The sequence below is a fragment of the Puntigrus tetrazona genome, chromosome 16 (genome assembly GCF_018831695.1).
Source record: "Puntigrus tetrazona isolate hp1 chromosome 16, ASM1883169v1, whole genome shotgun sequence".
NCBI classification, from domain to species: Eukaryota; Metazoa; Chordata; class Actinopteri; order Cypriniformes; family Cyprinidae; genus Puntigrus; species Puntigrus tetrazona.
Genome location: NC_056714.1, coordinates 27,680,499 through 27,694,091, shown reverse-complemented (window position 1 = coordinate 27,694,091; position 13,593 = coordinate 27,680,499). Strand labels below are relative to the sequence as shown.

General features: G+C 38.7%; 2 protein-coding genes across 5 annotated transcripts; both read left to right on the top strand.

Moving 5' to 3' along the window:
• Nucleotides 1–153: 153 nt before the first annotated feature.
• Nucleotides 154–3,652, top strand: LOC122360376. Of its 3 annotated transcripts, XM_043260928.1 has the most exons (3): nucleotides 252–308; nucleotides 808–912; nucleotides 1,915–3,652. In XM_043260928.1, exon 3 carries the CDS (start codon nucleotides 1,959–1,961, stop codon nucleotides 3,138–3,140), a length of 1,182 nt encoding a protein of 393 aa, XP_043116863.1. In that variant the 5' UTR covers nucleotides 252–308; nucleotides 808–912; nucleotides 1,915–1,958; the 3' UTR covers nucleotides 3,141–3,652. The 3 variants fall into 3 exon arrangements, with proteins under 3 accessions (XP_043116861.1, XP_043116863.1, XP_043116862.1); XM_043260926.1 differs by lacking the exon at nucleotides 808–912 and having other exon boundaries at nucleotides 154–308; XM_043260927.1 differs by lacking the exon at nucleotides 252–308 and having other exon boundaries at nucleotides 422–912.
• Nucleotides 3,653–3,971: 319 nt separating this feature from the next.
• LOC122360378 (protein rapunzel-like) lies at nucleotides 3,972–8,825 on the top strand. 2 transcript variants are annotated; one of them, XM_043260929.1, is made up of 3 exons: nucleotides 3,972–4,120; nucleotides 6,021–6,081; nucleotides 7,265–8,825. In XM_043260929.1, exon 3 carries the CDS (start codon nucleotides 7,293–7,295, stop codon nucleotides 8,466–8,468), a length of 1,176 nt encoding a protein of 391 aa, XP_043116864.1. In that variant the 5' UTR covers nucleotides 3,972–4,120; nucleotides 6,021–6,081; nucleotides 7,265–7,292; the 3' UTR covers nucleotides 8,469–8,825. The 2 variants fall into 2 exon arrangements, with proteins under 2 accessions (XP_043116864.1, XP_043116865.1); XM_043260930.1 differs by lacking the exon at nucleotides 3,972–4,120 and adding an exon at nucleotides 4,168–4,301.
• The last annotated feature ends 4,768 nt before the right edge of the window (nucleotides 8,826–13,593 follow it).

The window sequence follows — 13,593 nt, the reverse complement described above, 5'->3', positions numbered from 1 at the left end:
TCATGAGCATGCAGAGCATGCAGGATGTTTCAAATGGAAAGACGCTTCTAAGCATTTCTGGCACTAAACCACTACATGCTGATTATTCTCAAAGAAGGCATGTTTACAGGATGTTATCTGTCTGTGTGCCTGTCCCTCGTCTCTTCTAGTGGGCTCAGAGGAATGCTGGCAGGGGATGGAGTTAATCTGAAGGGGGAGTGCCGCAGGAGAGAGTCTATATATACATGTGGACCCTGGGAGGCTGGTGCTTTTAGTTGGACTCTGTTGGAACACTAGAGAACACCTCTGAACATTTCACCAGACTAACGGTGAGTATCCTTTTTCTGGTCTTTGACCATTTCCATTTATCATCTTTTCCTTTCTCTTTTTTTCATCTTTTTTGTAATGTTATTGGCACAGCTTCAAACACTTTATAAAGCATTGATTAAAAAGTCACAATATACAAAATTATAAATAGCTGGCCTGTGATCTACGCTTTTTGTCATGAAGAGTTGGGGAAGACACTGTGGGAATCATTGTGATGTAGATGGCAGTCAATATTGACTTAAGCACAACATCCTGGCATATTATAAGCATGTAATACTGGATGTTGTTCTAAAGTCAATATACTGACTGCCACGAAGCTCTAAGCAGGATTTGGATAGAAATAAGGGATGTGGCTCTGAACTTGAACAGTTCCTCTTTTTTAGAATCAGTTGGTTGGTTCCTTTCCTTTTTTCCACTGACTAGAACCATCAGAATTGTGTTTTCTGATACAAACCATTAGACCGAATTTCTTTTCAACTTATTTTCCTACATTTTATGAAGTCCTTTTCCCTCAAATCGGACACAACCTGGAATTTTAATTTCAAAGCCGTCTTAATTATTCTTACAAAGGAGGACTTGAAACAATCAGCATCATTGTATCGTTCAGTAAGTATTGTTTTGCTCCTAATTCCATTGAGATCAGAATGCTCTTTTAAAAGATGCATTGTTGAGTCATGAATTCCAAATACGAGCTCCACATGTTTATTATTCATAATAAAAGCTACTGCATTTCCATAATTGTTCACGTAATCCACTAAACCGTTACGTGAGACATAATCGCAACAGAGCCAAATTAAGTGTTTGATGTTTGAAATATGTTCATCAAATGTCAGGTTTAGTCTTGTATTTTTATTTGTGTTTACTTTGTATGTAAAAATCTGAGTCATATGGTGTAGAATATGGTTTCACCGCAGGACAAGTGTATTGGTTACAGATTTTCTCAGATCTGGGTGTGCCTTTTTTCTGTATATTGAGTCTTGGGAAATTAGATACGAGTGTGAGATCATCTCCCTTGTGTAATCGAAGTGCCCAGAAATGTCCTGAAATGCTTAACAGCTAAAGCCGTCAAATATATTCTCCCTGCAATCCCTCCAGAAAACATCTGCTTTACTATACATCTGGGTTTAAATGCTGAATTATTCCCCAGTGAAGGGGAGTGAGCAGCTCTCCAATTCATGATGAATGTATGCTCACAACGCTAATAATAAAGCGTGCTTTAAAGCACAAAAACTTTTAGTATGTTTGCTTTATTAATTCTGACAGTAGACACCTGATCTCACGGATCTGCTTTTATTGTTGTATAATTTGCCGAGACTTAGCTGGCGGGGTATAAGGTGGAACAGGACATGCCCGAACAAGACCAGAAATGTTTCTTTTTTCTTTTTTTCTTTCTTCAAATGGCTCGAGCCCATGGAAAACATGTATAAATGTACAAACACTCGGGTATTTCTACCCCTGTGGTCTGGCTGTCCAATTCATCTCAGGTTACTGTTAAGGTCCCATCCTGAGCAAACAAATATGACCCTTAGAAATGTCTGCATTGATTTTAGTATTGATTTTTATGTTGTGGCTTCCACTTTATGATACATATGCCTTGATCTGTTACAGACAAGGGTAAGAAGGATAAGACGGCCTCTCTGATTTGAACCACAATGAATCGGGTGGAAGAATGGGTTTTGGAGAACAAGGAGAAGATCGAGAAAGGAGTGGAAATCATGGGACAAGGCTGCGAAGTTTTAGCAGCCACCGTGGGACAGTTCCACCCCATCCTGGAGGCTGTGTTTTTGGCCTCGGCCGAGCTCCTCGGTAACCCAGAAGGCAAAGAGGCCAAGTTCCTTGCTGAGCAGTTCGAAAAGATCAACCAGAAACTTGAAGGTATTCGAGATGAAATCGACCAAATCGCGTTGGAGTTGCAGCGTACGACCATGAATAAGCAGAACTTTGACTACGAGGCGAAGATAATCAGTCAATACGAGAAGTTTCAAGACTTTGTCAATGCTAAGCCCAAGTTCAAGGAGAAGAAGAAGGAGAAGTTTATAACCCAGTATGAGAACACCGGTCGTGACCTGAACATTGATTCCTTGTACAATGCTGTAACTGGTGAGAATATCTCTGGAGATGCCATGTTGGACACGGTGGTGACCACAGAGCAAAGGAGCAGGAGACCAGTGGAGGAGTTCTGTGCCAGACTGAAGAAGCTATTTGTCATGGGAATTATAGCAGTCATGGGTCACACCGCCCTGAAAGAGGGAGCGGTAGGCGAGGCCATGGTGAAGAAATGGCAGGATCGCATGGAAGAAGTAGAGACACGTATGAAAGCGGCTGTGGATGACTGCATTGAGAATTTCCCTGTGCAAGCCAAGACAGATGTGGAGCGAGAACTTCTGGAGCGTCAAGCCAACGTTGACCCTGAGTTCACGGGATTTATACTGGATATCCTTGCAAAGAAATATTACTGGGTTTCCTGGTCAGTCAGGGTCTTCAACCACAGTGGCATATTCTTCTGGAATTGGCTCGCTGGCAAAAAGTACCATGGAAGTGGTGGAGGTGGCAACTTTTTTGATCTTCTGACCCCAAACAACATCAGAATTGTGGTGTCTTTCAGTGCAGACCCGAAACCGATTAACAAGAGCCAGATTGTAGATCAGATAGAGACGCAAAAGTTGAAGGGGAACATGCAGTCCGTGGCTCAGACGCTTTGGAAGATGCTTCCCAACACAGTGGTTCATGCCATTAGCTGCTATAAGAAAGTAGAAGAGAAAAACAACTTCCAGCCAGAATGTTTCTACTTTGGGAGTCACAAAAAGGCATACCTGTGCATTCATTCTGAATAGACATGTGAAAGATTGAATTGGCAATCAGCCGTTTACGTATATACTTCTGGTTTAGATATTGTGTTTGTATAAAATAGCTGAACATTATAAAGCAAACGATGACTTAATTGTTACTGTGCACCTACAATGGGAAAGTATATTATTGCCGGCTCACTTTTATTTTGGCATGTCAGTGCATAAAAGAACCAAAAATGAAATTTATGTGTAAACAAACATAAATGCGTACAGTCTTAGATAAAAAACATTGTATGTTTTGTAATTTAGAATACATTTGAAAGAGCGGTTGAGTGGAGAAAACTTATATGACCGACAGATTCATGGGATTTCACTGTTAGTCATTAAAAAGCATTTCATTTAAACTTTAGATTGTAGTACAAGTCTTTACTGGGGGGAAAAAATGCTATAATAAGCATTCGGTTAACTAGCTATATATTCTCTGTAACCCAAGAATCATGTCCGTTTCTTGTTTATGATTGTATGTAATCACAAATAAAACATCTATGATCTAGAAATTTGTTTCAAAGTATCAACAGCCATCCCAATGGACCTTATTCAAGATGTTTTTGATTTTTATTTTTAGTAAACCTCATGCTTTAAAAGTAATGTATAGGAGACTCATAAAAGATATCTAGATATTTTAAATGATCTCCCCTTACAAAACTATGGAACCATATTGCAAAGAAGAATGGTACATTGTAAGGCGTAAAAGATAAGTAGTAATCTGGTGTAAACCATGGTACATTTAGTGCTTTTATAGCCTACATTTTGCACCAGACACATAAAACATAAACTACATCGTATTTTGGTGGAAGCCATGTTGCAGCTGTATATTTGGTAATGGGTAAATTCCTTCAGAGTGTAGTTGAAGGGTGTGCCACGCGCTTTAGAGAAGAACCAGCGCGTGATCAGACGCTGCGCGAGACAGATCAGCGCCAACTTTACCTTTATTTTATTCACAGCTATTTGTGATCGATTGGAAGGTGAGTTTGGTTCGTAACAGTCCGTGTTTGTTCGCCAGACGTCGGTAACGCGGCGATTTCGTTGCTCTGCGCGCTGTAGTTTCAGTTTTTGCTCACGAAAAGTTTTGGGCGTTTCTCTTCACAGCGCTGGGTCTGTCCGCCTGTGACATTTTCTCCAGACGTCGATGTGTTTTAAACACGAGTGAGTTGCGTGACGGATAGATTATCCACGCAGAAATGAGCTTCTGTGCAATTTAATTGCATTCGTTACCGTTCAGGGGGGTTCTAGGGTTTGACTAAAACCAGGGTTCAGACGAAACCAGGAAGTGCTTTTTGTGTCAATAGGCATTGTATGAACTTTTCCAGCCTAATCATCTGAAGAAAATCCTGGTTTAACGCGTTCGGTTCTTTTCGTAAGAGGTGTCGGTGGACTTGTGGCTAATCTGCATCTTGGGAAATAAATAACCGTAAAGACTGATCAACCTACCTTTGCGTCAGTGGGGTGCAGGTATAGGGTGTTATTATCGCCAAATAAACCGCGACAGGAATAGGTCATGTCTCTCTGAAGCCGTTTATTTTGTGAAAATGACCGACTATCATTACGACTTTACGCTGTGTCGTGCATTGTACTTAGACTTGAACGGGTAATAAATAAAAATGCAAAATAGATCAATTAAAAATTTGTAAAAACCGCAGTTTTCTGGACGTAGGTTGCCCTGGACAATATTTACCTGTGATATTCGACTTTAATGGAGCTAAATCACAAGCATTATCCCAGTTTTATATAAAAAAAGTATATATTTTGCTTTATAATCAGGCAAACGTGCTTGTAACTTATTTTCAGCTACATCAACTGAAGCTAAAATTGTAACAACATCATTTTTTTTATCACTGAAATTGTGCTATGTTGGATTGTAACCCATAAAGAGATCAAATTTTTTTTTTATAATGTGTGTGTTATGAATTCAGTTGAGGCTATAAGCTAATGGGCCCACTTAGTGTATTAAATTAGTCATTCATTTTGTGTGATCCATGCCAAAAGATCTTTACAACGGTCAGCATTTCAAATAGGCATACAGGTCTGTTTGGGATGATTAGTGAACACCGTGAAATTAGTGAGATTTCATCTAGGAACACTGCAGTTCTGTAGCCACTGCCCAGTGAAAAAGGGCATGGTGTGGATTTCTGGAGAGAAGCTGACATGGTGTTTTCCTTGACTTGTTTACATGGTTACTGAGGTGCTTTGGAAAAAAAAAAAAGGTTCTTGCTCAGCTTGTTGAACTAGCCTGTTAATCATTTCCACACCTGTGCTGGCTCCAGCCAGAAACGTTAATGGGAAATCATCAGCTGTTTATGTGCAATTTGTCATAATCGCATCATTATATGGTATATTGTGTTGTTTAGACATCCTGTGTAACAGAAAATGTTACACCAGTCAAAAGTTTTCACACCTACTCAAAACTTTATTTTTAAAAAATGACAAGGCATTGTCTAGATCACAAGACATTAAGTCAGTCAAGTATGTCCAAACTGGTAGTGCATATGATTGTCTAGGAAGTTTTACAATGACCTAACACACTACTTTCTTCTCTTAACAAAAAACCAAAGCTTTGTATTGGCCTATTCTGTGTTGCATCATTAACATTTGGGAAAGGGGAAATCCATTTGAACTGTTTCCAATTGAAATGTCCTCTGTCCTCTGCATTTTCATGCATTGCGTAAGTGCTCAAACATTGTTTGACAATTCCTTTAGTACATGTTTGAGCTGAATGAATGCATCAGGCCCATTTATTTCATGAATGTAGGTGTGGTTGTTGGGAGGAGAGAGCATCTGTTAGCATGTGTACATACACCTGGTGTGTATTGTTGCTGCTTTTATGGCTTGTATAACACATTTCTCATTTCTTTTATCTTTTTATAGCAAGCCCACCCTGACTCGCACTGACCATTTAGAAGTTGAGGGGAAACAAGGACTAATACATGCAAGTTTCTGTCTATATACCACTCTCAGAAGACAAAGGCCTCACTTACTAAAGCTGCCTTAGTTTTTCAATTAAGAAAATAGCACGTTTTGTCTATTTTTGCAAAATGCAATGCATTACATGGCTAACATTTGGTATTATTATGTAAAAGCCTCCTTTAAATATGCGTGTGGTTTTGGATATTTTGTAGTAAATCACCTGCAGTATGCCCTATACAATTTGTATATTAGTAGCCTTAGTATATCAGAGCCTTTGAGGAATAGTTCACCAAAAAGAAAAAGAAAGCTGGAAATGTACTTACACGCATGCCTTTCAAAATGTAAATAAGTGTTTCTTTATCAGAGCAGATCTGAAGTGTAGTATTTCATCAATTGGTACAGTGAATGGGTGCCGTCAGAATGAGAGTCCAAACAGCTGATAAAAACATCACAATAATCCACAAGTAACCCACACCACTCCAGTCTAATTAGTAATTAACATCTCATGAAGCAAAAAGCTGCATGTTCATAAGTAACAACTCCATAATTAATGTTTTGACTTCAAACCGTTGTTACCGGCTGAGTCATCTGAAGCCATCTTGTCTAAGTAAGAAGAGAAATATGCACATCTCAAGCATCATATACAAGTGAAAAGAAAACAACTCTAAGCAAAAAAATGTGTGTATTTGGTGCAATGCAATGTGTTTATGCAGTTTAAGGTGCAAAAAACACATTATTTCCTACTTACTGGCATCCACTGGGGACATAATTACTGATTATCATGACTAAGGTCTATGTTTTTACGTTTAGGTTTACATTGCATCACGCCTCGTAAACATAACACCATCTCTGCATTTGTGATCGGAGAAACGTCAAAAAAGCACTAACTTTGTTTTTGATTTTGAAACGTTAATCTTTGCAACCTTGGGGATCTTATCTATGCACTAACAGCTTGTAACACTCCAAAGAGAAATTAAAAACTTTAAATTGCATAAAATTTCACTCTTTTATCAGTTGTCCCATTCTGATGGCACCCATTCACTGCACTGGATCAATTGTCGTGCTTAATTTCTTCAAATCTATTCTGACAAAGAGACTAACTCATCTACATCTGGGACATTTTTGGCTGAACTATTCCTTTAAGCTAAAAACTCTCTGAAAATAAAATAATGGTGTACTTTATATAATGCTCTTATTTTGCACAGATACATTTTTTGCTTTTGAAACTGAAAGATGGCCGATCAGCTGCAGAAACTTGTTTCACAGAAGAAGGATGTCGTCGAGACCGTCATGGAAGTGTTTGAGCAGGACGCAGAAGTGGTGGCCAGCATCGCTGGAGATCTGTTCCCCGTGTTCTCCATCGCAGCTCCGATCGTGAAGCTGGCGCTGGATAACGTGGAAAGCAAAGAGGCCGAGTACATGAAGGAGCAGTTCCAGAAAGTGCGAGATCGCCTGGAAGTCGTTTCTGAAGAAGTCCAGCAGATAAACCAGGAGATCAAGAAGAGCGGCATAGATGCAACCTACTTCTCCGTGGAGGAGAACCTGACCAACCAATTCCGCAAATTCATGGACGTCCTGAACGCCAAACCTAAATTCAGAGAAGTCCGCAAGAAAACTTTCCTGGACCACTTCAACAGGACAGGGGGTGATAAAAACCTGCACACACTTTATAACGCCGTAACTGGAGATAACTTCTCAGGAGAGTCTGTGCTGGAAATCACTCTGAATTACGAGCAGAAGAGCCGCAGAATGGTGGAGGATTTTTGCGCTACGCTCAAGAAACTGTTCTGCATCGGTTTGATCGCCTTACTGGGACAAGCAGCATTGAAAGGCGATGACGAGGAGGAGAAGCTGCTTCAAGATTGGAGCGAAAGGATGAAAGTGGTGCAGGATAAAATGAACGTCGTGATTGAAGACTGCATCAACAGCTTTCCGACGCAGGCCGAGCTGGACACCAAACGCATAGTGAGAGACCAAAGCGACAAAAGCAACCAGCAACTGGCCGACTTGCTGGTAGAGCACCTGAAAAAGAAGTACGACTGGGTTTGCTGGTCAGTCCGCGTCTTTAACTCCCCCACCGGCCTGTTCACCAACAAGAAAGACTTCCACGGTTTGACGGGAAAGAGTCGCTTTCAGGTGCCATCGTCAGATGACAAGCTAAACGTTGTGGTCTCCTACAGCGCCTCGCCTGAACCCATCGATAAAGCCCGGATACAGAGCCTGATTTCAGAGCAGAAGAAGGTGACGATGACGCCGTTGGCTGAACTGCTTTTTGAGACTATCCCTGTTAGTGTGGTTCACACAATCAAGACCTCATGCAAAGATCTGGGCTTCTCCAGCAGCTTCTCTGAAGAGCTGCACTTCTTTGAGGAGTTCAAGAGCTTCTGTGTCTTTCTTCATTCTGCTTAAATGAAGAGGAGAAGGTAAAGATTGAGCAGATGTTGTAGAATGATATTCAATTCGACAATTATATTTAGACAACTTAGTCCCTGACTTGTGACCAAAATATTGTTCTCTCCATTTTTTCTTTTTTCATCTTTTATACTTAGTATTTCCTTTATCTCTGCTTGTTTTAAAGCTGCAAATGAACACTTTAATATATCGAATTTGTATTTGTAATATAAAAAGTGTTTAGTTCTCTCTTATTAGTGCATTTGGGGGGTGATGGTAGGGATTTTAAGATTAGGCTGGTAAAAATGTAGTCTCGTTGGCACTGATATGGTATGATGTGGGTAGCGCTGACATACAGCACCATTGTGCTTTGGGGCGTCCGTGTTCGAATCCCGCTTTGAGGACCATTCCAGAACATACCCCGTTTTCTCTCTCCCACTTCATTCCTTGTCATGTCTGATCTGTCCTGTCACAATAAAGCCAAAAATAAACATAAAAAAAAGTAGTCTCAGGATGTTCGCCAGCAAACCGTCCACTTTCACTGATTGTATGCAAAATATTAATATATAAGAACTAATTGCTAGCTTTCATAAAGTTTCCAGGTTTTTACTTCATATAACATCAGGTTTTTACCATCATATATTTAGCGACATCACATTTTTAACCATATAATCTGTTTCAGATATTTCTCACCCCTAAATGGCAGGTCAAAACAAAACTTTACCAGACAGGTGTCTTTCTGTCTTTGTAAGCGGTTTTTGAATGTAATTTACAAGTGAACCAGAACGTCTGCTGAAGTTACTCCGGGAACAATTTTCACTACCGTTAAAGGTTTAGACAAAAACCTGCACAAGTGACCACTGTAGATTCTGACTGAGCACAGAGTACGCTGTTGTTTATAAACTAAATACACGTATTTAGCAACGATGCATGTAACTGATTAAAACTGACAGTTGAGAAATGTTGAATGTTAAATAAGATTTATATTTCTAACTATATTCATCAAATAATCAATTGCTGGTAATGTTTTTTAAGCAGCAAATCCGAATATTAAAATATTTCCATAAGGATCATGTAAAAGTGGAGATGCATCGATCCTAAAATGTCAGCTTTGCATTGCAGGGATAAATTACAGCTATTTTAAACTGTAATAATATTTTTACAATATTACTGTTTTACTGTATTTTTGATCAAATAAATGCAGCCTTGATGAGCAGAAGAGACTTCTAAAAGACTGAGCATTCAAGTTGACATGAAATCAATTTATTTTACAATAACAGATGTTTCCAAATGAAACAAAAAAAAAATCTGGCTATCAAACATAGATGCATCATAAAGCAAAAAAAAACCAAATCTGCATTTCAAAATAAAGTTATTGCTGAATGAAGAAGTACGCAGGCTACATTTTCTGTTGAAACTTTAATAAACAAACAATTCATAAAACAGTCTTATCGTTTTTTTATATATCTGTGTTTACGTGTCCGTGTGTTTAACATCATCACTGTTCAAATTCTCACGGTCGAGATACAGAATCCCCTACCACCACGTTATTGGATTTGGACACTTCAAAGATTCTGTTACAGACTGGTTCAGAAGAAATCTGATAACTTGAGCTCTCGGTGAAAACATTTCCACACATGATCTCCTCTGCACGCCTTCGGAGCCAAGACTGTATTGATATTACTCAAACATTCTGCCTAAGGTTTGTTCTAACGAACTTCAGCAAAGCGTTTTGTAGATAACGCATAGAATTATCAGCATTAAAAATGTGACCAATAGAGTCATCATGACATTTGCATATCTGTGCATACTAAATAAGTGACAGTATTGTCTTACCTGTGTACTATTTATAGCCACCCTTACACTGCACACTGCCTAATGATATGAAATATGAAATTATAAATACATTTTTCTACCAAATGCATTTTTACACAACAAATTAGTCATTGCTGGACAGATGCAATTTTATACGTCCTCCTTTCAGCTCCATGTTTCACTGGGCACAGAAATAGATTTACTGAAACTCCCATCAAACCCAGTAATTATGCACAGGAGCCACAAACGCATCTATTATTATCTCAGGAATTGTCCCGCCCTACGACAGCGGTCAAACACAAGCTTGGAATAGAAAACAAAAAATGCCAATGCTTTGCATTTAAAAGCTAAGTCAATATTATAACTGAACACAACAGATTATGTGAATCACTGGGGTGGGGTGGGGGGTCATTAAAAAAAGACTAAATGTGCTGTATAAGAAGGAGTTTATTTTTTATTTTAAGTTTTTTACCTGTATTTTGAATTTTGCATGACAGAAATGTCTGTGAAATTATTAGTACAATTATTTATTTGCAGCGTATACAGCAAATAATTCAAAGTTGTAAGATTGTTGAAGGTTTACAAGAAAATATATTTCAGTCTTTCTACTTAAAAAAAAAATTAATATGTGCTATTTGCCATTATAAATACAGCCCTCAACATTCGAAGTGGATCAAAAAAGTTTTGTCCTAAGACAAATACTGGTATTGTTTTGATTTTAGCATGTTTTCTAGCATCTTTGATGTTAGTTATTATGCACATTAACCCTCATTCAAAGGATGACGGCATTCAGAATTGCACAACTGTTTCATCGGTCACTAAGGAAGAAATCTGTGGCGTCTTGGTACTTTCCACAGCCAGCAGCTCCTCGTCGCTGCATCTGGGTAAATACTGCAGCAGCTGTGCTTTGTGTCAGTAGTTTATTACGGCCAAAAGCCTTTAGCTTACATCACAGCCCGGCAAAACCACATCTGACGGGACAAAAGCTACAAAGACACTTTCGAAATCAATAAATTCAATCCGTTTTCTTTGCAGCAAACCAACTGACAGTTGGAAAAGTGCAACTAAAACACACCAACAAACCATGATTGCTTGCTAGTAACAAGTCATTCAGTCTCTTCACAGATAATAAACAGTCGATTTCTGTGGCGCTTAACCTTAGCATGCTGCTAAGCTATCATCACATCGGCCTACTCTAGTAAGCATAAAAATACATAGCCCACACAAATATTGGGTAATGTAATAAAACTGAACTGTTACCTGTCCTATTTATTTAACTTCTCTCAATAACGTCATGAAGGTTATGAACAGTAACGTTAATAGAATGTTCCTTTAAAGTTGTCTTTAATGTTATCAAAGTGTTCGCACAAAAACGCAATTTATTACATTGTGACGTGGAATATGTTTTAGTGTTGCTCTAATGTTTTCCAAGCGTCACTAGTTACTATTTTTCAGTGATACAAAGTAAAGCTTTTATAATGTTTGCAAAATCTATCAAATGTATGTTGTAGCATTCACATAACCATGAAGAAAAGTCTTAAATTACAGATTTTTTTTTCTTCAGAAGTATTCAGATACATTATTTTTATAACCTTATGGGAACGTTGGGGGAAAAAAGCATAGCTTAGAGTTAGAATGGAATAGAGCTACAGTTTTTTGCCTCTGTGTTTATTTAAAAAATGAATGCGTGCAGTTACTTTTTTGCCTTCAACTTCCTTTGGACTTTTGGTTCTCTGGTTTTATTCCTGTGTAGTCTTGCATCATGAGGCTTAGTAGGCTTAGTAAGCGTGACTTGTCGTTTTTAGGCTTTAATCCAACTCCACTGGCGAGGGCCTCAATATGACCTCTAGTGAAAGAACAACAGCAGGCCGCAGTATAAAAAGTTACATTCAAGGTTAATTTGACTCAAATAAGTGAGGTGATATTTTAAATAACAATAATATTTTTAAAATTTGCCTATTAGCAAAAGTCTTTCCTCTAGAAGAGCACCCAGCTTATCACAAAGAAAGTGCATTTTACCCAACCTCAGGAGGAGCATGAACTTCATCTCCTTGTAAATAGCTAAAGAAATTCTTTTAATCAGACCAAAATGGCTTTTCCATGAATATGATTTGGCCACAGTGCTTCGCATTGAGTCCGGCCCCATCAGGTGACCTCAGGAACGCAGAAAAACATCACGTGCGTCGGGACGGTTTCGCGTGAGATGCAAAAATACATTGTGCAACCATTTATTCACTCAATGTTACCTTGGTTCCTCCTTAATGCAGTCTCCATTGAAATAATTTCATTTTGGGCCAATTTCAGCCTGAAAAAGATCCAATAAATGTTTATTAGGTGAGTGGCTCCAGTAACTCACAAGCTCACCCAACAGGATTGGATGCTGATGTGGAAAATCCTCAGTATACCGAGGTTCTTCCTGGTCTGACAAGCTGAAAATAAAAAGGATAAATGTCTCCATAACAGAGTAAGCTTGGTTTTTCTTGAGAGGAACCCGTGGCTCTTAGATCTGGAAATGACTGAACTCAAGGTAATATAATGTAGCATTTGGCATTTAATAATAAAAAAATGGCTTAATATGTAATCACTCTAAAAAAAAAAAGTGGTTCAGTGGTTCTTTGGAGATGTTAAGCTGCTACATAGCACTTTAATTTATAAAGAACTGGTAGAGCACTTGACTGGTTCTTCAACAGGTTTTTCATTGGTTCTTTGGGGTGGTAAAGGGCACCACTGCCATATAAAGAAACCATTAAGCCAGCCATCACATTTTTTAACTGTGTTTGCACTCGGATGGATACTTGCTTTTATTTAATAGACAAAAAATAAAATGTCTCTGTAGCGCCTACACTATTTCTGTGTTTATAATTGCTGTATAGTCCAAACGGTGACTCTTCTGGCACAAATGACAGATCAACTGAAAAGATGGCTTATGAAATCTTCTATCTTTACGCAAACCTTCAGCAACTTAAACTCCATCTGTACTGTACAAACAAGATCACAGAGCACACGGACAGTACAAATCATCGTATCATCACATACCTGTCAGAGTATCAGACAGATGTGAATAAACCGAACAATGCCACAGCGAGGATAAATGCCTTTGTATGCATATATGAAAACACTTTGCTCTGACTCTTGATGACTGTTTCAGCTGCTTTAAATTAGTGAACCCCTGCGGGGAAACAAAAGTGGCACTCGGCGCGTCGTCATCACTGTAATCACACTGAAGCTCAACCGCAGACACACCTGTGGAAAAAATACAAAAATCTAAAAACATGTTTGTGACTGGTCAAGACAACTGACCTCCCAGTAACATTTTAACATAATTTCA